The sequence below is a fragment of the Zalophus californianus genome, chromosome 12, assembly GCF_009762305.2.
Source record: "Zalophus californianus isolate mZalCal1 chromosome 12, mZalCal1.pri.v2, whole genome shotgun sequence".
In the NCBI taxonomy this organism is placed as follows: domain Eukaryota; kingdom Metazoa; phylum Chordata; class Mammalia; order Carnivora; family Otariidae; genus Zalophus; species Zalophus californianus.
The window spans coordinates 91,840,564-91,866,704 of NC_045606.1; the positions used below are offsets into that span (position 1 = coordinate 91,840,564).

Consider the following 26,141-nt stretch of genomic DNA (forward strand, 5'->3'; position numbering starts at 1 on the left):
AATGCTTAGGAGCACATACTGTATACCAAAGTCTAAAGAAAAGTTATTTTTAAAATGTATACATTGCTTGCATGAAAACATCCTATGTATTCGTTTGGTAATAAAGTGTTTACTTCTGTTCTTGTAGGAACAAAACACAAAATCAGATTTGGTTTTTCTCCCCAGCCTGTACAAGTTGAGTTTTCTATCACTTGCTGGTTCCTATTACCCTCTAGGGAGAAGGCTAATGCATGAGGCAGTGGTTTTTGGCAGGATTATTATTGAAGACATCATTCTCATCCAAAAGTCCATCTTTTGGCCAGGACCAGCTTTTCTTGACTGCAGATTCTGGTTCCATCAGGAAATGCTAAACATAGTTGCCTTGTCACTCTCGGAGCTGGTACCCAGGGCATCCAGCCTTGTGGTGAATGAGGCCTGGTGGTCTCTCACTCGGGAACTTCTAAAGAGAAAGAGAGACCAAGAGGCTCAGCTTCTACCTGCTGGTGGGGCCCTCATCAGGAAGTTCAGAGGGCCAGGACTGGACACACTGTCGACCTCTGTATTCCCAGCACCCAACACACCACCCAGCAGGTCGCTGATGAGCAACGATTTTTTTTTTTTTTTAAACCCCGCTGAGCAGGGAGCCTGACGTGGGCTCGATCCCAGGACCCTGGGATCATGACCTGAGCTGAAGGCAGACGCTTAACCGACTGAGCCACCCAGGTGCCCCAATGCTTAATAAGTGTTGAATGAATTTGTTTAAGGAGGAATTTTTGATTCCTGTCGACTTGATTTTCATGTATCATGGGGGGAAAGGGGTGTCTGTGAATATGGGTGGCAGTTCCTGGATGGCGAGTCAGGGTTGTTTCTTAGGTTCCCCTTTTTGTAAAGCTGTGAGCAGGTGGCCTGACCGCCCGAGTGGCACCTGATGAAGTTTGAACACAGGAGCAGACACTGTCCCTGGACTCAGAAACGATACCATGGAGTTGATCTGACATGTCTAGGTGATTAGCAGAATGTTTCTGCTACATGTTACCTAAATATAAACAGTCGTCACCCTATACTGGTAAGCGGTGTTAATGGTCAAAGCAAAATCAAGCACTTCTGGGGCATCCTTGGGGCCAGGGTGCCAAAAAAGGGCCCCAGTGGGCTTGCAGCTGCCCTGAGATCCCTTGGAAGACCCCTTGGATCCCAAATTCAGGCCCCCTCTGTTTCCAAAAATAAAGTCCTCTGACTTGAGCTCTCAAAGACGAGCCCTCTGCTTCCCTCTCCCTCTGAAGGTCTTCCCAGCCTCTGCTCCTGGGAGGCACATGACCGTTAGCTCTGCTGTGCCCAGCTCCTGGTCTGTGGCCCCCAGGCCTGGCTAGCCCAGGCCAATTGCCTCTCAACCAAAATCCCAGCCAGGTCACAGATTACACGCACGCAGCGATCTTCCTCGGATGCAAAAATTCTAACATAGATGCTCTGAATGCAACTTAAAGGTGCGACCTGGTTGGTGGATGTTTAACGGAAATGTGCAGGTACTCAGTTAAACATTTAGAAGGATAGAAAACAAGTAGAGTCTTCCTTCCACCCTCCACCCCTCAATGCCACCCTACAGAGATAAACCCCCGTTCCTGTTTCTTGTGTATTCTTGCAAAAATGTTCACACAAGCACACACACTCACCCACATCGTGGTTGACACAAATAAGTACACACTATACACGCTCTTCTGCATACTGCTTTCTTCTAACCTAATTTGTCTTGGGCAATTGTTCCCAATCAGCATATGCTGGTTTACCTTATTCTTTTTAAACAGCTGCATACTATTCCAAATATATGCCATATAATTTTTTGTTTTTCTTGCCAGCAGGCTTTCCTCTTCCTTCCAGGAATATCAACCTGTCTTTCCTTTGGGGAATCATCTCTCCCTCCCTGTCAATCCTGCAATTTGGGTGGGGATGACCTTGACCCCATCTCCAGGCTTGGATGTATGGCCTGGACATTACTGCAATCATTGAGTCAGTGATGGACATGTGACCCTGGTTGGGGCAATGCCAGGAAAGAGAAGTCAGGAAGAGACAGAGATAGGACTGTGACTTGGGCAGTAGATGGCTTTGTGACTGTTCCACTGCATTAGAAGCGCCCCCGCCCCCCCACCGAAATCCCAAGGGAATTGTGTTATCAGAGACACTGGCATACGAGTCGAAAAGGCTGGTGTTGGCTAATCCTCATGACCATCCCCAGGCCCACTGGCCAGTGAGAAGGTGCAGAAAAGGTGATGTGGGGATTTACCAGCTACCACCTTGCCCACCCTTATTGTCATGGTCACATCCTTTAACTCTCATGGACTCTCTTCCTTCCTGAGGACAATCTTTGGAGCAGCTTCGGGAAACCCCGGGCTGTGCCAAATTCTTTGCTGCTTCAAAGATTTATTCACCACGATCATCTTTGGATGTGTACAGTTCAGAGAACTAACCAAGCCCATGCTCATTTCCTGGGCCGTAGTATCATTGGCAGTATGTTTCGCATTTGGCTCTGGGACTGGGAAATCTCTTGGCCAAAGTCTTTTGACGATCCCCACTATTTCCGCTTTGAACATTCTATTTGTGTGCTCTTCTTGGGGTCCCAAATATGGGTTGCATAGTGGGGTGAGGCTGAGGGTGAAAAAGATTCTAAGTCATCACCTGGCCTGAGAAGGGGCTGATGGAAGACGATGGATCACAGGCATCACTGGGAACCTGTTGGAGAAAAAAGGGCAGGACAGAGGAGTGGTCCTTTTCTGTTGGGAAGACTTGTTCTAGCAAGATGAGCCACGGGCCAGAGAGAAACACTTGACAGAAGGGAGGCTCTGCCCCAGCAGAGAAGCATTTCTTCAATGGAAAGATGCCTGCCCCACCCCCGCCCCCAGTCCCCTTGTCGTCCTGAACCCAAGGAAGAAGGACCTTGAAGACCCCATGGCTGGAGTGGAGGAGTAGTGAATCATACAGCTATACTCACATGGACTTGGCAACGAGAATTTGATTGTTGACAGCCAAGAATAGACTCTGTGAAGGAGACTATGCCAAAATACAACCATGGAATAAAATATGTTCTACTACCAGTACTTAGTTTTTCCTCTTTTTGTGTGGTTTTACAATGAATGTTTCACTTTATTCCCTTATGTAAAGTGAAATGATTATAAATGATCTGTTCCTGGCCCTCTATCTGCCAAGACCTAAGACCTCACTGGTGTCCCAGGGTAATGGGCATCCTGGTTGCAGGTCTTAGATGATTTCGTGGACTTCTGGGCACACACCAGTATGGTGGGAAGGCAATCTGACTTCTCAAACCCAATCCAAAGGAATAAGCCAAGAAACCTACAACTTGTATTATACAGATTAAGCTCTCATCCCTATGGAAATACAGGAGTTGAGGGTGAGGAACGGTAGATGAGGAAACCGATGTGGGATTGGGATGAGAGAGGGAAAATTCAGGGGGAGAGCCTCAACTGACTGTGGGTCAGCCAGGGAGGGGGTACAGGCCAAGTGAAGGCCATTGAGGAAGCCCTGGCCCAGGAGTGAGAAAACCCACCAACCACACACCTGCACGGTGCAGCCTTCAGGAATGCCCTTGACTTCCAGTTTTCAACCTAAACTGGGGATGTCGTCAGCTCAACTCTGTAAGAGTCCCTGGCGCTTCGTGGATGCTCACCAGTGTGAACTGAATCTGAAATGTTGCCCCACTTGTCCCCGCAGACCTTTGCTCTCTCCTTTCTCTCCTGGTTCAAAAGTCTGGGCCAAGTGACAGCCCCACCCCTCTGCTCCGGCTCCAGGACGCCAGAGGAAAGCCCCCCATTTTCCTTAAGTCTCACCGCACCATCGCTGTAAATTCTATTCCCATTTTACACAGGACAGGCCGGAGGCTGGGAGGGGCAGCTGGATTAGAGGACCGGTCTCCGGGCTCCAGGCTCGGCGCTCCTCTCGGCTGCATCTGGCATCCTGCCGCGGGAGCGGGGGGCCGGCGGGGCCGTGGCTGTGGGGCTGTCCCTGCTCCTCCGCGCCTCCTCCCTCCCCGTCCGCCCCCCCGCACCCCTCCCTCCCCGCGCCACCCCGCCACCCCTGCTACAGCGCGCCTCCACCCGCTCCTCCCCGGGCCCCGGCTCTGCGCGGAGGCTGCGGTTCGCCCAGGGCAGGTTCGGCGCGCACGGCCGGCGGAGGCGGAGGCGACGGCGACCGGGCACAGGGGGTCCGGCGCGGGAAACCGGGCTCAGCCCCGGCTTGCGCGAGCCGCGGCAGTCGTCCGCCCGAGGCCGGCCTGGGGGGCCCGCAGGGCGCGCGGAGCGCCGAGTGCGCGTCGGGCTGGGCCCCGCACCCGGGTGCAGGAGCGCGGGCGCGGCGCGGCGCAGCGCCGGGCATGGAGCCGGCCCGGGAGCCCCCAGCGCGGACCCGGCCGCCGCCGCCCCCAGCCGCCCGCCCCGCGCCCGCCCCCGCCGCGCCCAGGCTGCGCTCGCCCGCCGAGGCCGAGGGCCGCGGCCCCGAGGGGCTGCTGCGGCGATCGGGGTCGGGCTATGAGGGCAGCACCAGCTGGAAGGCGGCCTTGGAGGGTAAGCGCCCAGCGGCCCTCCATCCCCCCATCCCCCCCCCCCCCACTCCGGCCCAGGGACCCGGGTCAGAGTCACCTTGGCCAAGCTCCCGGAGGGGAGGGCGGGAGCCCCCGGAGGACTGATTTCAGGGCACTTAGATGCCACATGGCGGAGGGGGTGGGGGGATGTAGCTAGGGACCACCTATAGTTAACAGCCTTGACCCTACCTAGGCAGCTAACTCACTCTTTGACCTTGGGAGCAGGTTTCGTGCTCTGAGCCCCAATCTCCTCCAGAATGAAGGGGGGACAGTGTACTGACCGGCCCTCATCCGATGGGCATGTTGAGACGGTGGCTGAAATCTGTAGTAGTGGAAATGCTTTGGGCAAAGCGACAAAAGCTGTAGAGCCCAGAGATGGTGCCAGTGCTCCTGTGGGAAGTGGGGAGAGGGGAGCACGCTGGTGGTGATGGGGGCACATAGGGAGGGGAGATGTGGAGAATATGCCTCAGGTTCTTCCTTGCAAGGTCATGAGTGCCCCCTACCTGTTCCAGTCAGATGGGCTCAGGGAGTGACCCCTGGCTAGCTCAGGGGGCAGTAACCAAGTGGAAAATAGATTTCAAGTTCATGGGTTCTTCTGGAAAACTTTGTGGCCCCTGGTGGTGTGTGGTGTGGGAGATGCTAGAGTTGGCAGGGGGGAGGGCTGGCCCTCTGGACTTCTGGGTACTCCTGACATCCCCAGTCCAAAGGCTGAGGATCTGGGCAGTGTTAACTAGGGAAGCCCAGAGCCTGGGTCATGCAACCCGTAGGGACAGAGTATTAGAAAAGGAAGGCTTCCTGGAGTAGGTGACCTTTTAGATGTGGAGAGAAGACAGGGTGCGCCGGGCTCAAGGAGTGACATGTTCAGGGTCCAGGTGGCCAGAACCAGCCGTTCCCTTGTGGCAAACTGAACTCTGGAGTACTGGGATGGGGGGAAGGGATGGGAAGAGATGAATCTGGAGGGCCCAGATTGTGAATGGCCACCCAGGCCTTGCCAAAGAGTTTGGACTTTGTTCTGCAGGAGCTGTTGAGAGGTTTTAAGCCTAGAATGAGCCAGTGGATTTGCCCTTGGAAGAGTGGCCAGGTCAGTGAGGAAGGTGGGGTGGTGGTCAGGGGTGAGACCTAGCCAGCCCTTGGCAGGGCAGGTGCCTTGCCGCGGAGGGAAAGGTGGGGGCAGTAATGTCAGCGTTTGACCCAGATGCTAGTGGGCCAGGGGTGTGGACTAACTCTGTGCTAACTCTGGAGGCAGGGGCAGTCCGACACCTGGATGGTGATGTGGGACAAAGGAAGCAAAGATGTTGGATCACGGAGTAGAAGAGCCATTGCAGGCTGGGAAGAGTTGAGTTGAATAAAGGTAGACAAACCCCTCTCTCTGCTGGGCATTGTTGGATTTGCCTGTGATCCCTGCTTCCCTCCCACCCAAGTTATTTCTTGAAGTTGCTCACTCCTTTTGCCTATATGTCTTCATTCATTCCTAAGCATTCCTGCAGGGTCTGTCCTAACCTAACTCTAGCCCCCTGATGGTTAGGGCCTCTTCAGGGGTGATGTGGCCTCTTTCAGTGCCTCTCTGGTTTGCTGGTTCCTATTGTGCCTCCTGCCCTGACTTTGACCCATTCTGCTTCCTGCTCCCCACCCGGGCTGGGTGACCACCTGCAGTTAGGCTGAAGAAGGCAGGAAAATGGCCCAATGGGACACTGGCTCTTCCACCCCTGCAGAATCTAGCTGATCTGTACTTCGTGCCTACTTGTGTCCAGCCTTCCAGCCTTGTCTTGCCTGTCCTGGTGTGGCTCCTTACCAGGTCTGGGTCTGGGTCTCATGCCTCCTCTGGTTCTCCCCATGGTCTACCCAGAAGCAGCTTACCCTTGATGCCTGTGGTCCTCAGAGGCTCAGCTTCTGAGGCCTGTGGGCTTTTTCTACAGTAGTTTTAGTATCTGGGGTCCGAGTCCAGGGCGTTCCCCTCCACTGGTGCTCTGATGGTCTGCTGGGTGTTCCCTTGGCACCCCCATCTCCTGTCAGAAGAGGGGAGCTCAGGGACCAGGCGTGGTCTCTCCGGGGTGTTGCTGTGTGGGCAGAAATCGCAGGACAGGGGCTGAGGCAGGTTGGTGAGGTGCAAAGAACATAAAGTCTGGAGTCGGGTAAACCCAAGCCAGATCCTCCACCACCATGGGCTGGCAGGTTTTCAAACTCATTTGAGCCTCAGTTTCCTTATCTACTAAGCTAGATAATGATTTCTGCCTCTCAGGGCCACACAGTGGGGTAGGCTGTGCAGGTGACTCCTCTTCCCAGCTCTCTGGACCTAGCATCCTGCACCTGTGATGGGGGAGCTCAGTTGAAACCCTTGGACTGCTGGTCTACCTACCTTGAGTCGGCTCCCCACTCCAAACTGAAGTCCACGGAATGAGCCCAGTCGACTGACACTGAGAAACACCCGTGATGGGATGACGGGTCTGCCAGGTCTGGGGGCCGAGGGCTGTGCAGCCCTTGCTTAGCCAAGTACCTGTCTTGAGACAAGTGGGAGACTTTTGGACTTGACCAAGCTAAACACTCCTTTATTACCACGCAGCAAACATTTCAGAAGCACCCACGGTGCGCTGGACCCTGTGCTCGGGGCTTTCACGATACTGTCCCATTTAATCCTCACACATACCCTTCCGGGGCTGCTGAGGGCTCTACTGTTTTGCAGATGAGGAAACAGACTCGGAGGGGCTAAGTGTCTTGACCAAGGACACATGTTGGTTGCTAAGGCATGTTTGCCACAAGGGCCCTCTGCCCTGAGAGTTCTTGTATCATCCCGCATGGACCAGGGATCTCGGGCTTCATGAGGCTCAGGGGACAGAAATGAATTGTGTTTGGGGTACGTGTAGCTCTCCTGCCCGTGATCCTCAGACAACGCTGCCGCCTCCAGCGTGGATCCTCTTTTTCTCCTCCCGGGTTAAGCGAAATGGAGAACTTTTTAAATTTAAACCGGGATTAGAGCTCAGGACGTCATGACTTTCCTTAGATAAGCAATTAGCTGTATAAATATAAAGCCAAACAGAAGTTCTCCTGATCAAGCCTTCTCTCCCGGTGGCTAATCACTTTTCCTTCCAACCCCCACCCCCACCTCTGGGGAGGGGCTGGGAAAGATGACCCGTTGCTTCGGCCTGGGTTCTAGAAAGACTGGGGGTGACTGGAGATGGGGATATTTCTGGCATCGGGGGTGGGGATGGGGAAGAGTGGCCTGGGGGTACGGCAGGGGACAGAGTGATTCTGCATATCGCCAGGCTATAGATTTTTCAGAGCTCACCGATTTTGAATTTTTAATGTTGAAAGTTTCTTGATTAGGCATCAACCCACAACTTCCTGATCAAAACCACACACATGCATTTAGTAAAGCCTTTTAAAAATTTAAAAATCACCAAACTCTACATTTGATAGTTTCAAAGAGTCAAGACTGTGCTCACCAGACTGTGGCTCTGACAACTCAGAGAGGTCAGCAGCGAGTCTCTTCTGGGCTCTGGGTGTGAGGGTGATGGAGCATCTGTTTGGGTTAGGAGCCAGATTTTCAGCTGTCCCTTCCAACATGAGGCTAAATCATACACATTTATAAACACAAGTAACTGCATCCTCCGAGTCCATCTATTGTGGACCATTGCATGGAAGGAATGGTTGTTGAGTTAGACCCTTCTTACGGCTTGAATTCTATTTCCTCCTGCTGTCCCAAAGAGCTATGTTGAAGCAGATGAACCACCAGCTCCTCAGAACGGGACCTTATTTGCAAATATGGTAATTGCAGATGTGATTAGTTAAGATAGGTGCATACTGTAGTGGGTGGGCTCCTTATAAGACAGCAGTCATATAAAGACAGAGACAGCCAGGGAGAAGGTTGTGTGATAAAGAAGGCAGAGCCTGGAATGAGGGGGCTGCAAACCAGGGATGAGGAAGATCACCAGGACCTCAGAAGCCAGGAAGAAGCGAGCAAGGACTCCCCTCACCTTCAGAGGGACTGCAGCCCTGCTGGTGCCTTAACTGGGGACTTCTGGCCTCCAGAAGTGTGAGACAATAAGTTTCCGGTGTTGTAGGCCATCCGGTTTGTTCCTAACCCTAGGAAACGAATACGACGTTGTTTTGGATTGCCCAGCCCCACAGTTGTCCTCTGTGAAGGCAGCAGGGAGCAACGAGCCGGGACTCCCTAGAGTGTCCTTTTTCTGTCCACGGTGCCGTGTCCAGAGCAGTTGTCCTCAGGAAAGAGTGAAGAGGCTCCTTGTTTCTGGTGACATTGGAGAAGTGTGCACAGATTCCCCGCCCCCAGAGAGGCCCCCATGTGGCCTCTCCTACAAAGTCAGCTGAGTTTAAGGCTGACTAAGGACATTGTCATTCAGTGCAGCTAAATTCACCTTTGAGTATCTGGGGGTGCTCTGTAACATGCAAGGCAATGGCTTTTTTTTTTTCCCCCTACTGTAGGGAACGCAAAGGCAAGTAAAGCACAGCCCTTTCCCTAAAGGAGGCTGTGGGCTCACCACCACCACCACCACCATCATCATCATCATGGCAGTTGCTAACATTGAACCAGAGCTTGCTATGCCAGACACTCTGCTAAGCCCTGAACATTGGCTTCTCATAAAAATTTTTAAGAGGAAGATACTACTATTCCTTTGTTTTAAAGATGAAGAAAATGAAATAAAATAGAAGCAAAGTAACTTTGTCATGAAAAGTTACTAAATCATCTAGGGAAGTGGCTAAACTGGGATTTGAACCCAGTGAAGTGGTTTAAGATGCGAAGCTCTTACCTTCAAGGCACAAAGCATTATGGTGCCAGCTGTATAGGCCTAGAGGGGCCCGTAGAGAAGGGGGAGGAAGGATCCAGGCAGTGCACTTGCCACAGGGGGTCATCAGGCAGATCAGGCGGATCAGGCCTGCGACAGGCTGCCACTGAGGACAACGAGCAGACACAGAAAGAGCCCAGCCCACGAGGGCAAGCGTGAGGCTCCGCTCTTACCGTGCCCTCAGCCACCTGCCTCTGGACTCCTGGTCACTCGCCAGCACAGTCCTTGCTCATGGGAAGGATTTCAAAACGATGGCTGCACTTGCAAGTAAAGATGGCAGACTGAACACACACATTTTTCCTCTTTCCTTCCAGAAGCTCACTGACATGACAATAAAGGGATTTTTTCAAAGGCCATGAGGACAACAACAACAGGAGAGAAGACAATAGCAATACAGTTGGGAGCTAGGGGGATCAATGATGAGTGGGAGCTGCTTCTATTGGCCTGAGAAGGCTCGAAAAACAGAGGAGCAAGCTGAATCACACGCAGAAGCCCCCAAAGTATGGAGATGGGGGGCACCAGTCATCATGGCTGGTGAGTGAAGATAGAGCTGAAACAGGAGGGCTGGTTGAATATTTTAGAAAGGATTTAGTTGCCCAGGTCCTCTTCTCAGCCCTGGCAGGAGCCTGAAGCTAAATCTGAGAGAGGGCAGTACATTTGGGAGCAAGCAAGTAAGGGGACATGTACATAATGAATGCTTAGGATGGCCTCCCTCTCCTCTCCTCCTGGTCAAGCCTACACCCTTCAGGAGGGAAACAGAAGAGCCTTCTCCAGGAACTTTGGCCCAACCAGGAGGTTAGCACTCAGAGCACCTTGAGGACCAGCCCAGCCTGGTCACTCTGCTGGGACCCCACAGTTTATAAGCCCCTCCCCAGTCTCGGAGGCTCCAATGGACTCTTCCCTCCTGCCTTAATCAGGAACAAATAGCCAAGGATCTCCAGACATCTGAGGAAACTTGATGACATAGAAACCAGAGATGAAAACAAATGAACAGGAAAAAAAGCAATTTGGAGGAAAAAGAGACTATACAGGGAGAAATAACGTTTCTGCCCACCTGTCCTCTCCTCCTCCGCCTCCAAAAAACTATCAGTAATATCCTCAAAGAGATAAGAGAAAACATGGCATCATTTTTTTTTAAAAGATTTATTTATTTATTTTAGGAGGGGATGGGGCAGAGAGAGTCTGAAGCAGACTCCATGCCCAGCACGAGTGCAGAGCCCAAGGCAGGGGCTGTATCCTATTGTGCCGAGATCAGGACCCAAGCCAAAACCAAAAGTCAGATGCTCAACAGACTGCACCACCGAGGAGCTCCAATATGGCATCATGAAAAACAGGATGCTACTGAGAACAGTAGCAAACCACAGCCAAAACAAAAAACAGCCCTGGAAATTAAAAATAATTGCAGAAATGGAAAATTCGGGAGAGAGTAGGAAGATAAAGTTGAGAAAAACCTCCCAGGAAATAGAGCAAAAAGGCAAAAAGATAGTGGGTAAGGGAGAAAAAAAGGAAAGAAACTCAGAGGACCAATTCAAGTGGTCCAACATCTGAAGAATATGACCTCCAGAAAGCGGACAGAGAAAGTGGGTGAGAAGAAACCATTGATGATATAGTTGAAGAAAATTTCCTGGAACTGAAGGACATGAGCCTCCAGATTGAACAGGTCCACTGATTGCCTAGTCTAGTGGGTGAAAATGGACCCAAACGAAGACATGACACGCATGATGAAATTTTAGAAGACTGTGTGATAAAGAAAAGATCCTTTAAAGTTTCTGAGGGGTGGGGGCGGGACGCGGAAAGCAAATGATATTAAAAGGATTATGGATGAGGTTGGCTCTGGAGCCATTTTTCCAAGAGCAACACTGGAGCTAGAACACAATTAAGTAATGCCCTCAACATTCTTTGGAAGGAGAATTCTTTCCAACCTGTAGTACTCAGGCCTCTGGGTTCACAACCCCAGGGGCAGCATTCGCCACAGGACCCTGCGTGAAAGTTTGCCGCTGGGGCTGTGCAGGGCGGTGGAAGGTGTACTCCACCAGAACAAAGGAGTGAACTAAGGACGTAGGATAGAAGAGGCAGGAGAAGCAGTACATGAGGGAGGCAGAGAGACCCTCAGGCTGCTGGCAAAGGGGATTTCAGTGTGGCGGTGGGCTTAGAAGGCAAAATCAGACGGCAGCAGCTCAGAAGGTTCTGGGGGACGCCTGTTATGGACTGGATGTTCATGTTCCCCCCAAGTGTCAATCAACAGAGGAATGGATAAACAACAACAGCAAATATATATGTATATAGGAGTATATATATATATACATGTATTCATACAATGGAATATTATTCAGCCATGAAAAGGAATGACATTCTGACACATGGTACAACACGGATGAGCCTTGAAAGCATTAAGTGAAATAAGTCAGACACAAAAGGACAAATATTGTATGATTCCACTTACATGAAATCTCTAGGATAGGCAAGTTCATAGAGACCAGAAAGTAGGTTACAGGTAACCAGGGGCTGGGGGAGGTGGGAACCGGGAGTGAAAGCTTAATCAGTACTGAGTTCCTGTTTGGGTGGTGAGAAAGTTGTGCAAATAGACAGTGGAGATCGTTGCACAACATCATGAATGGAATTAATGCCGCTAATTGTGCGCTTAAAAATGGTTTAAATGGCAACTTTGATGTTATGTCTGTTTTATGACAGTAAGAAAAACTTAGAGTCTATGTCTAAGGTCTAAAAGGGTTCTTCCACTAAAAAGAAAATAAAAATGTTCAGTGATAACAAAAAATAAATAAAAATTTAAAAGCGGGGAAGGCAGAGGATCAGGGGAGGTTTTGTGAAGAGGATGGAAGGTGCAGGGTGGGCAGGATTCCAGGGGTAGCGGGGGGGGGGTGGCGCGGAGGAGAAGAGCTCTGGGGGCAAAGACCCAGCCCTGGGGCTGTGAGCACAGGCGGGGTTATTTCAGGGAATCCGCGTGGCTGAAACCGGGAGCCGGCAGAGAAGCGGCAGGAGGTAAGGACTGGAAAGTTTGGTGCCACAGAGGGCGGCAAGCGCAGAGCCTTGGAAGGGGTGGGTTTAGGCAGCGGGGTCGAAGATTCAGACCTGGGCTCCAGAACGGCGGCTCTGGGACTTCAGCGAGCAGCAGATTCCCGCGGAGGGCTTGTGAAAACTCAGCCTGCTGGGCCCAGGCCAGAGTTCTCTGGCGTCGGGACCTGGGGCTTGGCGGTGGGGCTTGGCAGTGGGGTGGGTGGCCGCGTACTGAACCCCTTCTTTCTCTCCTCAGACACCACCACACGTCTCCTGCTGGGGGCCATCGCGGTCCTTCTATTTGCCATCCTGGTGGTGATGAGCATCTTGGGTGAGCATGGATGTCCGGGCGGGGTACACACACCTCGTCAAAATCAGGTCTCATTCGGTAAAGAAAGGTTCCGAACACACCACGTATTCCGTGGGGCCCAAAGCATAGAAAACAGAGTGCCTGTTTCTGGGTGACAGTTTAGCCTAAAATAATATATCCACACAACTACTCTCCCTGTCCCCTTTACTAAGCCACGCGGGGGAGTGGCCAGGTGACTTCGGTACGCAGAGCCAACCTGAGGTGAATTAGACAGGCACTGCTTCTTGGAGGAGACGGTTTGGGGACAAGGGCCTTGAAAGATCACATTCATTCATTTAACAAACATTTATGGAGCCCCGCTGTGTGTTAGGTCTCCTAAATGCTGAGGATAAAAGAAAAAGAAAGAAAGAAAGAAGGAAGGAAGGAAGGAAGGAAGGAAGGAAGGAAGAAAGAAAGAGAGAGAGAGAAAGAAAGAAAGAGAAAGAAAGAAAGAAAGAAAAGAAAGAAAGAAAGAAAGAGAAAGAAAGAAAGAAAGGAAAGAAAGAAAGAAAGAAAGAAAAAGAAAGAAAGAAAGAAAGAGAAAGAAAGAAAGAAAGAAAGAAAGAAAGAAAGAAAGAAAGAGAAAGAAAGAAAGAAAGAAAGAAAGAAAAAGAAAGAAAGAAAGAAAGGAAGGAAAGAAAGAAAGAAAGAGTGACTATGACATCGTCTCTGCTGCCCAGTTCTGGAGGCATCCCTGCTAGGGGGCTTCCCGTGTGGGACTGAAAGGGGGAAAGGAATAAAAGGGAGGAAACCCTCCAAGGACAGGCAAGGCTCTATGACCAGAAGATTGGGCCGCTTTTTATGGATTCCAGTCAAAATGTGTGGTGGGTTCTAAAGGGTTTGCAAAGGGATTTCAGTGCCTCTGTCTTTAATCTTTGAGAAGCACCCAGAGGTGGGCACCTTGAAAGGGGAGAGAAGTCCAGTGATAGTATGAGCTCCCACCAAACCCTCCCCTTTGGGCATGCATGATTATCAGGGGATTTGTGAGTGTTTAGAAAAGAATATGGCGACCACTGGTGCGAGCTTGGATCCATCTAGAATAATCACTACGAATTAAATTAGTTTCCTTTTGTCCTTGTGCTAGGTTGGGGAGGTCAGAGCAATGTGAAGACATAGCGTGTTGTGGTTTTCGTAAAGCACAACAGACTCTCTGTGGAGGTCCTTGTGGAAGAGTTGACATGTGCCCACGCCATGGTTAATACCTTAGTGGTCCTGTAGCCCACCGAGCAGATAGGCTGGAGTGTCGATTATTTAATTGGTGTCGGTGTGGCTGTAGGTCCCTCAGGGCTGGAGTACCACAGGCCTGTTCTTGGCTCTGTCCCCGTCGACATTTTAATCACTCACTTGTACGAACACAAAAAGATGCTTATGGAATTTGTAGGTGACACAAGGATGCTCAGGGCAACAGATGAAGGGTGCTTAATATGACAGGTGGGAAAAAAAGCAAGATCAAAATGTATCTTTCAAAACTCAAATGAGCCAATGTGAATGAGATAAAGGTGGAAGAAATAAACATAAGATCTTCAAATGGATTTAAAAGGTGATTGATACATATTCTGGACACAGGGGAGACCCGGCTTGGAAACAGATCACATGAAACCAAGCGAAGGGCATGTTCTGCCTGCCGAGGAAAGCGCACGTATGCACGTACCCACTCATTCCTTTCCTGGAAGCAGTCCGTAGACTGGAAAGCCCGTAGCCACTGGAAGGAGTGTGGCCATCACTGTTGCTGGGGGTGGGGCCACATCTGGTGTGTTCCGTTCTGTTCTGGGGGCAGCATTTGGGTGCCCGTGTGGACACACCGTAGTGAGCCAGGCAGGATGGAGAGGCTTGGACACGTGGCCTCCAGATCTTTTCTAAATCGGTGTTTCTGGGCTTCCATGCCTCAGGGGGTTTGGGGAGAGAGAGGAGCTCTGACCCCAGGGGCTAATCTCCTGGCACTTCTCCTGGTGGTCATGCCCTTGCCAGCCTCCCCAATTTCCCTACCCTGTTTATTGGGTCACCGCTCTTTTCCCTGCTGGGCACCGTGAGAGGGGCTCATCTGGGGAGAGGGCCACCTGAGGCACCCCGGAGGGCACCGAAGTCAGGCAGGCGGAGGGAGCACTGGGTCGCTGAGCAGGACTCTTGAGGCCTGAGCAGGGGCCAGGCTTGCTGTCAGACGCTGAGTCCCCTCTGTCTCCCCTGCAGCTTCCAAGGGCTGTATCAAGTGCGAGGCGCCCTGCCCGGAGGACTGGCTGCTCTACGGAAGGAAATGCTACTTCTTTTCTGAGGAGCCGAGGGACTGGAACACGGGCAGACAGTATTGCCATACTCACGAGGCCGCGCTGGCCGTGATCCAAAGCCAGAAGGAGCTGGTGAGCGCTGGGCCGGGGGCGACCTTGGGGGAGAACCCCACTCCTGGGGTGTGGCGGCCCCCATGACATGTTTCCAGCCAGGGGTGTGCTGGTGGGCCCTGTGGGGTGCGAGCACGTTTCCGAGTGGCTCCTGTTTCCACTGCTGTGGTGAAGACCAACGGATTTCAAGCCGAGGCTGGTTTGCTGAGCTCAGCTCAGTATCACAGTGTGAGAATTACAAATTATAAACGCCCTTGCGGATGAAGAACACACTGGCACCTTCTACTTGCCCAAACCAGGGCATGAGCTCTCGATGAACACCCAAAACAGTTTCTCAGTAGAAAAGTGAAAGAAACACAATGAATGAGTCTGTTGTCCGTTTTGGATTTTGAGGGTAACAGTGGTGTGGCAATCCAAAATAGCGGGTAATCGAAAAATCACTTCTGTTCGTCTTTGATACACAGTACAGCACCTCCCTGCTGCAGAGAAAGGCCCAGAAGTATGGGGGTAGAAGGACACCCAAACTGAACGTCGTGATTTGTCCCAGACCATCCAATACGTGGGCAATCCCAGGCTTCCTGAGAATCAGGAATACTGACTGGCGGGCTGGACCACTGAGCTAGGAGGACAAACCTTGTTCTAGGCTTTCGGGTCCAGCGGGCATGCTCCCAACTGCTGGGAGGGAGGTCAGTGAGAGTGCAAGGCGCTCTGTGACCCCAGCTTCTTGTGGGATGCAGTGAGGGACCCCCCCTTTCAGCATCTGTATATCCTGGGAGCCAGTCTTCTCAGCTGAGGTTAGTCTTGGGATGTATGAACAGTCAGGAAACTGCAGATGACTCGGGTTTCCCTCTTTCCTTGATACAGGAGTTTATGTTCAAGTTCACACGGAGGGAGCCCTGGATTGGTCTGCGCAGAGTCGGGGACGAATTCCACTGGGTCAATGGGGACCCGTTTGACCCGGACACGTGAGCTGAGTCTTCATCTTCTCGCCACTGAACTTAGACTGGGGAAGGTCTAGCGCCCCCCGCACGCCCCGCCCCCGGACACTGCCTCCTGAGGGAGAACCACTGAGTTCTGTGATAGCTAGAGTTCCTAACCTCCAGGGTCAGCAGCGTGTGACCGAGAGAATAATAATGAAGAGGGCTTTACGTCTCTCTCTCTCCCCTAATGTCCAGCCTGGTTTGGCAGCTCTACTGGATGTAGCCATCAGAGCTTCCTGCCGTGGGGCCTGGGCTCTTTCCATCTTGTGGCTCCCCACCTGGGGAGCGGCTTGTCTGTGTGGCTCAGTGTGGCTCAGAGGAAGGGGAAGACATGGTCTGGGTGTCCCTCTGCATTGGCCAGAACTTAGCCGCTCGACCACACTGCCCGCAGGGGAGGGTGGGGATGGGGTCTCTATTCTGGGCAGCCATGTGTTGCCTCAACATTGTTCCTGTGGAAGAAAGGGGCTCTAACCCCCAGGGTACTGTGAGCACTCCCTTAGAACAAACAGTGCCTGCGGGTGCTGGCCGTGTGTGAAATGGTGGGATTGCTTGTGTGACCCAAGGGGTGTGCACATGACAGTGTGCTGGGGCGGCAGGTGTGTGATATCAGGGCCTGGTTTGTCGGGTGCTGGGGGCAGGGGTCATGGGTGGTGGGGGTGGGAGTGTCTGGCTGTGGCAGTGGGGGTGGTGATAGTGTGTGTGTCTTGGGGGGTAGTCCAGGTTTAGGGGAGCATAGGGGAGGGCATACAGGGGAATAAGAACCTCAGTTTCTAGTCCAGCCCCTAAGGCTGGAGGAATAGGCCTTGAGGACCCGGGTGGGGGCACAGCTGCTCACCTGATGATGATGATGAGGCAGGAGGGTCCCCAAGGCAGGAGAAGTAGGAGGCACCCAAGACCTCCAGCCCTCCTCCATGTCCGGAAGCTGGCGATCAGCCACCTTCCCATTTAAGGCGGGCTTAGGGCTTAGCCTCCGGGAGGTGAGCATCCTGTCAGCTCCTTCCCTCCTTTGCCCTGGCTCCTGTGCCCTTCATTTTGCACCCCCTTTTCGTCCTCATTGTCTCTTCCTTTTTCTTCTCTGTCCTTTTCCCGCCTTCATCCCAGATCTGTCCTGAGAGCTGCTGAGAAGTCTTGCACTTTCTGTCTCTCTCTCCCCTCTTCTGGAAGCTTCCTGCTCCCAGAACCTGGGAGAGCCCTGGAGGCTGGGGTCCCCAGCGTGCTGACCATCTGCCAACCATTGGGCCTTTAGGTCGGCTTCTCTGGCACTGAGGTAGTCCTGCCTGGCACCCACTCTTGAGGTCATTCTGGCACCCACTCTTGAGGTCATTCTGGCACCCTCTCTTGAGGTCATTCTGGCACCCACTCTTGAGGTCATTCTGGCACCCACTCTTGAGGTCTCTCTTGTACCCTCTCTTGTGAGACCCCAGCACTAGCCTTGGCGGGGGCCTCAGATCCGGGTGACCAAAGGAGGTTGAGAAGAAATCCTGAAATTCAAAAGGAATGATTTTAGGTAGAAAGAACCCCCACCCCCCACATCTACTGATGATGTCCGTGAATTTGTGGGCAACACACAGCCTGGGCGCCAAACGCCAGGGTTAATCAGGTCCACCCCTGCGAGGTAGTTTCATTTAGCTCATCTCCACTGGGCTCTTCCTGTGCTAGAACTGTGTGCTCATCAGCGGAGCCAAGATGGGAGGGGCACGGAGCCCACTGTGTGGGTGCTGACCGCCTGGGGAACTGGCAGGGACAGACAGACACAGGCCTCCATGTCCCACGGTGCAGGCAGGTGCTGTGGGGAGGGAGGCTGGGCAGAGGGTGGTCCTGAACGGGATTCTGGCTCATGGGACAAGTGAGCTAACTCTGGAAGGATGCAGAAGCAGGATGGGAAAGTGCAGGGTATGTTCAGGAGATGTCTGTGGGCATCCTCAGGGTGGCTGGAGCGGTGGTGCACACAGTAGGTAGACAATGGGGGGAGCCACACTAGAAAGTTCTGTAGGGGTTAAAAGTAGTGGAAGGTGGCTCCAGAGGGAGGGACAGGTCACCGGGCCTCCAGGGCCACCCAGCAACGGGCTATGCATGCCAGGGTGTAAGCGCCTGCTCTCTTGTCTTCTGGCCACAGATTCCCCATCTCAGGCCTGGGAGAGTGTGTCTTTGTGGAGCCCACCAGGCTGGTGTCAACGGAGTGTCTGATGACCCGGCCCTGGGTGTGCAGCAAGATGGCCTACACATGAGGTGGGTCAGGCCAGAGGCGGCCCTCCAGCCAGGCTCCAAGACCGGCCTGCCCCGCTCCTCTCCAAGGCGAAGCAGTGAGGAGGGTGCCCTCCACCCCCGGCCACTGTTCCAGGTCCCACAGCCCTGGTTCCTGGTCTCCTTGGCCCCAGGCAGGTCCTGTGGCTCAGCCGTCAAATCCCACATGCTCAGTAGTGTAGGCATCCCACCCCCCCACACACATGCACACATGCACACACACAGACGCATGCGTAGGCATGCACAGCCCCTCCTCAAGGTCAGAGTCCACTCTTAGTCACCCCAAGTCCCTCCCTGGGCCCGCGCTGGAACATGTCTCCCCCACGCGGCCCTGGTGCTTGGAGGAAGGGTGGGCGCTGACACGGATTGCATCACTGTCTGCATAATCATTTCTCCCCTGGGTGCTGGGGAGGCAGGGAGGGCGGGCTTCCTGGCACGGGGGCCCCTCCACCACCCTCTTCGTCCGGCCCGGGGTTCTCAGGCAGGCCCCTGCTGTGTCTGGGGTGCTGTTGTGTTGGTCACTGACAGAATAAAGAAATGACTGGCGTCCAGAGGAATCGGCTGCCATTTGTTTCAGGGCCATGGCTTGGGGGTGGGGAGCAGAGGGACACATCTCTGGGGGCCTGTCTGTGAGGAGTCGTCACTGAGATGCACTTGATCTAGCGTGGCAGGTGGCAGCGTGTAGGAGCCGAGGACAAAAGCACATTCTGGGGCCTCGGGGCACCATTTAATTTGGCTGGGCTACCGAGTTATTCTTAGATGTCTGAGGGGTGTGTTCCATCTGGTTCCTTCATTACTATTCGACTCAATATGACAAACGTTTATTCATATCACACCTACCACGTGCCAGACACCACGCCAGGCGTGGGGATCAACAGCTTTATCCCCCAAGGAGTACACAGGGAGCAGAGGCAACAGCTTGGGAAGCACCAGAATGTTCTGGAACACAGTGGAGGGATGGCTTATTCTGCCTTAGGGCAGAAGGGGGGGTGGGCTGAGTGGGAGGAATCGCCATGCAGAAAAGATGATGTTCATGGTGCGTGGGGAAAGAGTGTGTGCAGGTCCTACAGCCTCTTCTTATCCTCCTCGCTCTGCCTGGGGAGGAGGTGGGGGTCTGGCAGTTCCGCTGGGCCTGTAGAGGCTCCACGTGCCACCACCCCAACACACACACACACCCCTGGGGCCCCAGAGCGCGCCCTAGTGGGGCCTGGACCTCCCCAGCCTCCGCTCAGTGCCCCGGGCTGGCTGAGGTGTGGGCTGCTGGCCGGGGAGCCGCATGCAGGTGAATTTGGGTCCTGGCCCATTTTCAGAAAATAGCTCAGAGGGAAACCAGGTCCTGCTTTGCTCTGCTCAGTCCTTTTACTGTTGGGTTTCAGGCAAAACTGTCAGCTTGGTTTTGTTGAACTTTCTGCCTGCTTTCCAGATATCTAGTAAAATATGGGCATTTTTGTGATCTCCTGTTTTGTCTTTAGCGGGAAGCCAGTGAGGAACCTGAGTGCAGGATAAAGAGCGGACAGTGTGGTGGTGGTGCCCCGGGCGGGGAGGGTGGCAGGAAGGCCGCCACCTTCCCTGCACGTGTGGGAAATGTGTCGCGGGGCTGAGGACTGAGGAAGTGGTCAGCGGCCGCAGCTACTTTGTGTGTGTGTGGGGGGGGGGGGGTTTGGGGATAGTCTCCCTCCCGCCCATTCTCAGTCATGCACAGGCCCGTGGTCCTCACCAGCATCTCTCCCTCAAAGATGGCGAGGCTCACAAGCCTTGCAGGTGGTAGCCACAGGCATGTCCGAGGCAGGAAATCCTGCCACAGGTGGTGAAACCGTGCGTGGCAGAGTCCTAAGGCCCCGAGCTCTGCTCTCGGCCCGCCGGGAGGGTGCAGGTGGGGAGAACCGAACAATGAGGGGGGCTGGGAAGGGAGCAGCGCGACAAGACAGGCGATGATGAACCCGGGCCATTCGGATCTTACCTCTTAACTCAGTTATCCAAAGCCTGCCATCCGCCGCTTCCAAGTACACACTGGCAAATAAGCTCTCCTGCCCTTGGGTCTGTCCTGGGAACACACCACAATTCTAAATCAGTTTAGCAGCTAAAGGAACCCAGACTCAGGGTCGCCAAGGTTTTCGGAGTTTTCCCATCTGGTGCCTACCAAGGAAGGAAACGCAGGACGGAAAGCAAACACTGGCCCGCGGAAATGCGGAAATGTAGGCAATGCTTCCCAAGGCTGGAGAGGGCTGAGCACCTAACCCTAACCCTCCCCCGAGGGCTGAGCCCGCCCGCTCGGCGGGGCTGCAGGGCCTGGTGCTGTGCTCTTGGTGGCCACAGGGGGCAGCACCGAGGACGGGCACCCCGCTGTTTTCCGACACCCCCCCCCCCCCCCGCGCCTTCCGCCCCACCTGCGCTCACCACCCTGCGCCACGAGGGCCCAAGGGACCCCCCCCCTTCCCCGGGCCCCACTCCTGAGCCCCTTCGGAGGGTTTTTCCTTGCCGAGGCGACCCCTGGCGTTGAGAGTGTGCTTACCTCGGAGCCTGGGCTGCCGCTCCCTGGGTGGATTTGAACCCAAACCCCAGGCCGGTCTTCGGTGAAGCCCTGGAGCGGGCAGGGCCCCTGTGGAAGGCTGAGCACGCACGGCAGGCGCTCCTCAGACGGCCTCTGTGGGGATGGAGGGCGACAGGGAGGACTGGCTAAGCGCGCGGGGCTGTGCCGCCAGGTCAGCTGGTGTCTGTCGGCTTAGTCCGTCTCCGCCCTGCAAGGCCCGCACTGCCCGCCCGCGCTTACAGGTGAGGAGCAGACTCAGAGAGGTCACGGGACTGGCTCCACGTCACACAGCTGCGGGGTGGTGGAGGCAGGGTCTGAACCCACCCCCACGCCACAGGGCCCTTGGGAAGCCACTTGTGTGGCACCCATTTCCCTTGCCTAGCCAGCTCTGAGGCCAGCTCTGGGGAGGGAGGGTTGGGAGGGTGTACGTGTGGGGGTGCGGGGCCACCCTGGGAAAACACGATGGATGCCCACGGGCGATCCTTTTTCTGGACACTTTTGTCTCCTTCATATGATTTTCATTTAAATTACCCACAGAGGGTGGGGGTAATGCAAATAAATGCCTTCTGTCCTTCTCCTCCTTCAAGGTCGGGCTGGAGCGACCCTCAGACGCCTCCCCAGGCAGTAGCAGCTCTCAGTGGCCACTCCCTTCCCCAAAACCTCCAGCACTTAGGACCAGTCTCCTGGCCTTGTCATCTGTGACTCCTCTCTTCACCCCATCTGACTGCTCTGCCATCTGATTATGAAGCCCTGGATGCTAGGGACTGTGTTGTTGGCCTCTTCATGGCACACATAGCACCTGCTCCAAAGATGGTTCCCATGACCGTGGGGTTGCCCACAGCGCCTGGAGCCGTGTGCCACGGCGGGAGATGGCAGAGGCTGCTGTGGTCAGAGACTTGTCTTTTAAGCTTTGGTGGCCATGGCGTGGTTTTAGAGGCTCAGCAAAGATGAATCTTTAATGTGCTTTGCTTCAATTAGATGAGCTCACTCACGTTCCCTAAGCGTGCACATACTGGGTGGGCTGGGTGGGCGGCGGCCCAGAGGTACAGTGAGGGCGAGCTGTCCCAGCCTCCAAAATGTCCTTTGCATCATGCACAGATGGGGGCCTGGCTGTGAATGGAAACCAGGCACTGCTGACTGGCCTTGGCTGCTGAAGGTTCCTGGGCTCACCAGGATAACCGTGCTAATGTCACCATGTCATTCTGTAAAAGATGACCTGGTTTTCAGAAAGACCCACTGTCTGCTGGGAGTGCTTACAGGAGAGGGTGGCGGTGGGCAAGGTACCTGCCTCTGTTCTCTTCTTGGTCGGTAGCATATGGGACTCAAACTGGGGGCATCTGGAAAGCCTCCTGCCACCTTCATCAGAGATCCCCGCTCTCTGTCGGGGCAGCCTGGAGTGGACACATTCTGGGTCTGGCTCCCAAGACCTGCCTGAGACTAGTCTGGAGCTAGCTCTATCGACCAGCCGGTGTGGAGCTCTGGCCGCATTGCTAAGCCTCTCCGACCTCAGGCTTCACCTCTCTAAAGTAGAAATTGTGCCTGCCTTGTCTACTTCACAGGGTTTTGAGAATTGTAGGGGTGAGAATTTCAGGGGTTAGAAATTACCTACCCCATTCTCACTGTCCACGAGGCCCAGAGAGGTTAAGTAACATGTCTGGGGTCACACAGCTAGAGCTAGAACCCAGGTCTTATGGCCCTCCTGCTCCCTGTTTATACTCTTATTATTACACGTGTCCTGCTTTGTTTACTTGTTCTCCATCCTTGCAGAAGTGTAAGCTCCTAGAGAGCAGGGGTCCACTCTCACACTCCTTTGTTTCTTTGGCATCTGGTGCATACAGAAGGTACTCAATAAATACGTGTTGAACTAAACTAACCTTGACTGCTAGTGTCAGTGTTCTTTCCTCTGCACATGCTGTCTCTAATCCTGGAAACCTGTACTTCCAGCTCAGCCTCCCACAAAGTATGAAAACTTGCAGATGTGTTAGAGAAAATGATAAGCAAGATGCTCAATTGCCTTGCAATTCCTGTTACGGTCCCGTAGTTTATAGCACAGAATCCATCTGAGCAAATACATACACAGATAAGATAAAATTGAAATAAGAGTAACAACTAACATGAATTGAGAGCTGATTAGGGCCAGGCACTGTGCTAAACATTTCTTACATGAAGTGCTTAGCACAGTGCCAGGCCCATGGTACGGGCTTATAAAAAGGGTACTATTTGGGCTCAGTCAGTTAAGACTTTGACTCCTGATCTTGGCTCAGGTCTTGATCTCAGGGCTGTGGGTTTGGGTCCTGCACTGGGCTTCACACTGGGCCTGGAGGCTACTTAAAAAAAAAAGGGATTACTACCTTTTTTTTTTTTAAGATTTTATTTATTTATTTGAGAGAGAGAATGAGAGACAGAGAGCATGAGAGGGAGGAGGGTCAGAGGGAGAAGCAGACTCCCCGCTGAGCAGGGAGCCCCATGTGGGACTCGATCCCGGGACTCCGGGATCATGACCTGAGCCGAAGGCAGTCGCTTAAACAACTGAGCCACCCAGGCGCCCCGTATTACTACCTTCTTTAACCATAATGTAAGTTGAGTAGAATTTTAGAGTATGCTAGCTTCTGCAATAATGCCCAAATTTCAGAGGCTAACAAAGTATTTTTTCTGCCTCACACCAGAGACTAAGCAGGTCAGTGATGGGGGACAGCTTTGCTCCATCCAGGGCCTTTGGATGTAGCAGTTCACAGGGGATGTGTTTGAGAGGAGGTGGTAGATGGGGCTGCCATGCAAGACTTTTCACTTTCCTTCTGGGCGCAGGGAAAGAGCGTAGTTCCCAGCCTCTTTGAAGTTAGGTACCCAGTGACTTGCTTTAACCAAGAAAAAGTGATGCAGGTCATTTCCAGGTGGAAGCCTTTTTTTTTTTTTAATTTATTTTTAATTTAAATTCAATTAATTAACATCTAATGTATTACTTGTTTCAGGGGTACAGGTCTGTGATTCATCAGTCTTATATAATACCCAGTGCTCATTACAACACATGCCCTCAGTGTCTGTCACCCAGTTACCCCATCTCTCCCAACCCCTCCACTCCAGCAACCCTCAGTTTGTTTCTTATGATTAAGAGTCTCTTATGGTTTGTCTCCCTCTCTGGTTTTGTCTTGTTTCATCTTTTTCCTCTCTTCCCCTATGATCTTCTGCCTTGTTTCTTAAATTCCACATATCAGTGAGATCATATGATAATTGTCCTTCTCTGACTGACTTATTTCACTTAGCGTAATAACTGCTAGTTCCATCCTTGCTGCAAATGGCAAGATTTCATTTTTGGATGGCTGCATATTGTATATTGTATATATCTACCACATCTTCTTTATCCATTCAGTGGATGGACATCTAGGCTCTTTCCATAGTTTGGCTATTGTGGACATTGCTGCTATCAACATTGGGGTGCATGGGCCCCTTTGGATCACTACATTGTATCTCTGGGGTAAATAGCCAGTAGTACAATGGCTGGGTCGTGGGGTAGCTCTGTTTTCAACTTTTTGAGGAAGCCCCACACTGTTTCCCAGAGGGATTGCACCAGCTTGCGTTCCCACCGTGGTGGAAGCATTTAAGAACCTGTGGACACTCCTTCCCATGGTCCCTCCCCTCCCCAACTGTGACTTGTTTATTCGGAGGTTTCATAAAGCTGAGACATCCTGGAATGCTAAGTCACTATGTAGGGAACAGGTCTCCTAGACAGTTGTCTGGACCTGCAGCAAACTGTGTGAGTGAGAAATCAAGCCTCTGAGATTTGGGCTGATCATAGCATATCTCCCCCTCGACTAGCCAGGGGCCGGCCTGCAGGTGGAATGCACTCTGCGCACAGACCACTGGCCAGGACAGTCAAGGAAGGCTGAGAGGTGCAGTCCAGCTGTACTCTTGTGTGCACTGGGATTCTGCGCGTTGGTGTCGTTGATCAGTTTTGGAAAAGTCTTCACCTTTACCTCTTTAAATATTTCTGCTCACACTTCTTTTCTTCTCTCCTCCCAGGACTCCAGTTAAGGCTATTTGATATTATCACATGGGTCTCTAATGCTTTATTTTTGTTTGTTTGTTTTTGTCAATTGTACTGAAAAAGCCTGCTGGGATTTTGATTGGGATTGCATTGGATCTGTAAATCAATGTGAAGACCTAGGCCATTTTAATAATTTGACTATTCCATTCAACAGCGTAGATGTCTCCATTTTTAAAAAGTTTTTAAAAATTTCAGCAGCTTGTTACAAGTTTTAAGGGTAGAGTTTTTGCATATATTTGTTTAAAACTTATCCTCAAGCTTTTTCAGGCAGCTGGGAAGATGGCAGATGTGCAGACTGAGTGCACCTACCGAAAGGAACCCGCCTTCTTTCAAAATAAGAAGAGGGTCCTGCTTGGAGAAACTGGCAAGGAGAAGCTCCCGCGATACTACAAAAACATTGGTTTGGGCTTCAAGATGCCCAAGGAGGCCATTGAGGGCACCTATATTGACGAGATGCCCCTTTACTGGTAATGTCTCCATCCAAGGGCATATTCTGTCCAGTGTGGTGGCCAAGATGAAGATGCAGAGGACCACTCTCACCCACCAAGACTACCTCCACTACCCCAAGTACAAGCTCTTTGAGAAAGGCCACAAGCACATGTCCGTGCCCCTGTCCCCCTGCTGCAGGGATGTCCAGATCAGCGACATTGTCACAGTGGACGAGTGCTGGCCCTTGAGCAAGACTGCATTTCAACGTGCCCAAAGTCACAAAGACCGTAGGCACCAAGAAGGAATTCTAGAAGTTCTGAGACTAGACATCTGCCCACACCCCCAAAGAAAATGAAGTTATTTCCCAATGAAAAAAAAAAAAAACTTATCCTCAAATATTTTTATCTTTCATGCTCCTACAGTTAAAAAAAAACCTCTCAGTCCAACTGTTTGTTGGTAGTATAAAGAAGTAGAATCAATTTTTGCATATTGACCGTTCATCCTACAGTCTTGCCAGATTGACTTGTTAGCTTGAGTGGATTTTTTTTTTTTTTTTGGCAGACTGCTTAGGGTTTCTATGGCATGATGTTTTATTTATTTATTTATTTATTTATTTATTTATTTATTACTTTTTTTATTAAAGATTTTATTTATCTATTTGACAGAGACAGAGACAGCGAGAGAGGGAACACAAGCAGGGGGAGTGGGAGAGGGAGAAGCAGGCTTCCCGCTGAGCAAGGAGCCCGATGTGGGGCTCGATCCCAGGACCCTGGAATCATGACCTGAGTCAAAGGCAGATACTTAATGACTGAGACACCCAGGTGCCCCTATGGCATGTTTTATTAAAGCATAACAT

General features: G+C 52.4%; 1 protein-coding gene, 2 long non-coding RNA genes and 1 pseudogene across 4 annotated transcripts; 2 read left to right on the forward strand and 2 right to left on the reverse strand.

The window, feature by feature from the left end:
• LOC113911956 lies at nt 1–14,907 on the reverse strand. 2 transcript variants are annotated; one of them, XR_003516646.1, is made up of 7 exons: nt 14,379–14,907; nt 12,454–12,687; nt 8,002–8,078; nt 6,918–7,059; nt 6,419–6,618; nt 2,647–2,700; nt 1–439 (listed from the first exon to the last, which is right to left on the reverse strand). It is a non-coding gene; the product is annotated as an uncharacterized LOC113911956 (long non-coding RNA). The 2 variants fall into 2 exon arrangements; XR_003516645.1 differs by lacking the exons at nt 1–439; nt 2,647–2,700 and adding an exon at nt 4,555–4,951.
• On the forward strand, nt 4,355–18,837 carry CLEC2L (C-type lectin domain family 2 member L). Its single transcript, XM_027574947.1, has 5 exons — nt 4,355–4,544; nt 12,635–12,709; nt 14,915–15,081; nt 15,925–16,025; nt 18,157–18,837. The coding sequence occupies exons 1-5, from the start codon at nt 4,355–4,357 to the stop codon at nt 18,266–18,268; spliced, it is 645 nt and encodes a 214-aa protein (XP_027430748.1). The 3' UTR covers nt 18,269–18,837.
• Nucleotides 16,882–22,924, reverse strand: LOC113911957. Its single transcript, XR_003516647.1, has 3 exons — nt 20,797–22,924; nt 20,245–20,328; nt 16,882–17,521 (listed from the first exon to the last, which is right to left on the reverse strand). It is a non-coding gene; the product is annotated as an uncharacterized LOC113911957 (long non-coding RNA).
• A 1,349-nt stretch (nt 22,925–24,273) lies between these two features.
• LOC113911591 lies at nt 24,274–25,605 on the forward strand (annotated as a pseudogene).
• Nucleotides 25,606–26,141: the final 536 nt, after the last annotated feature.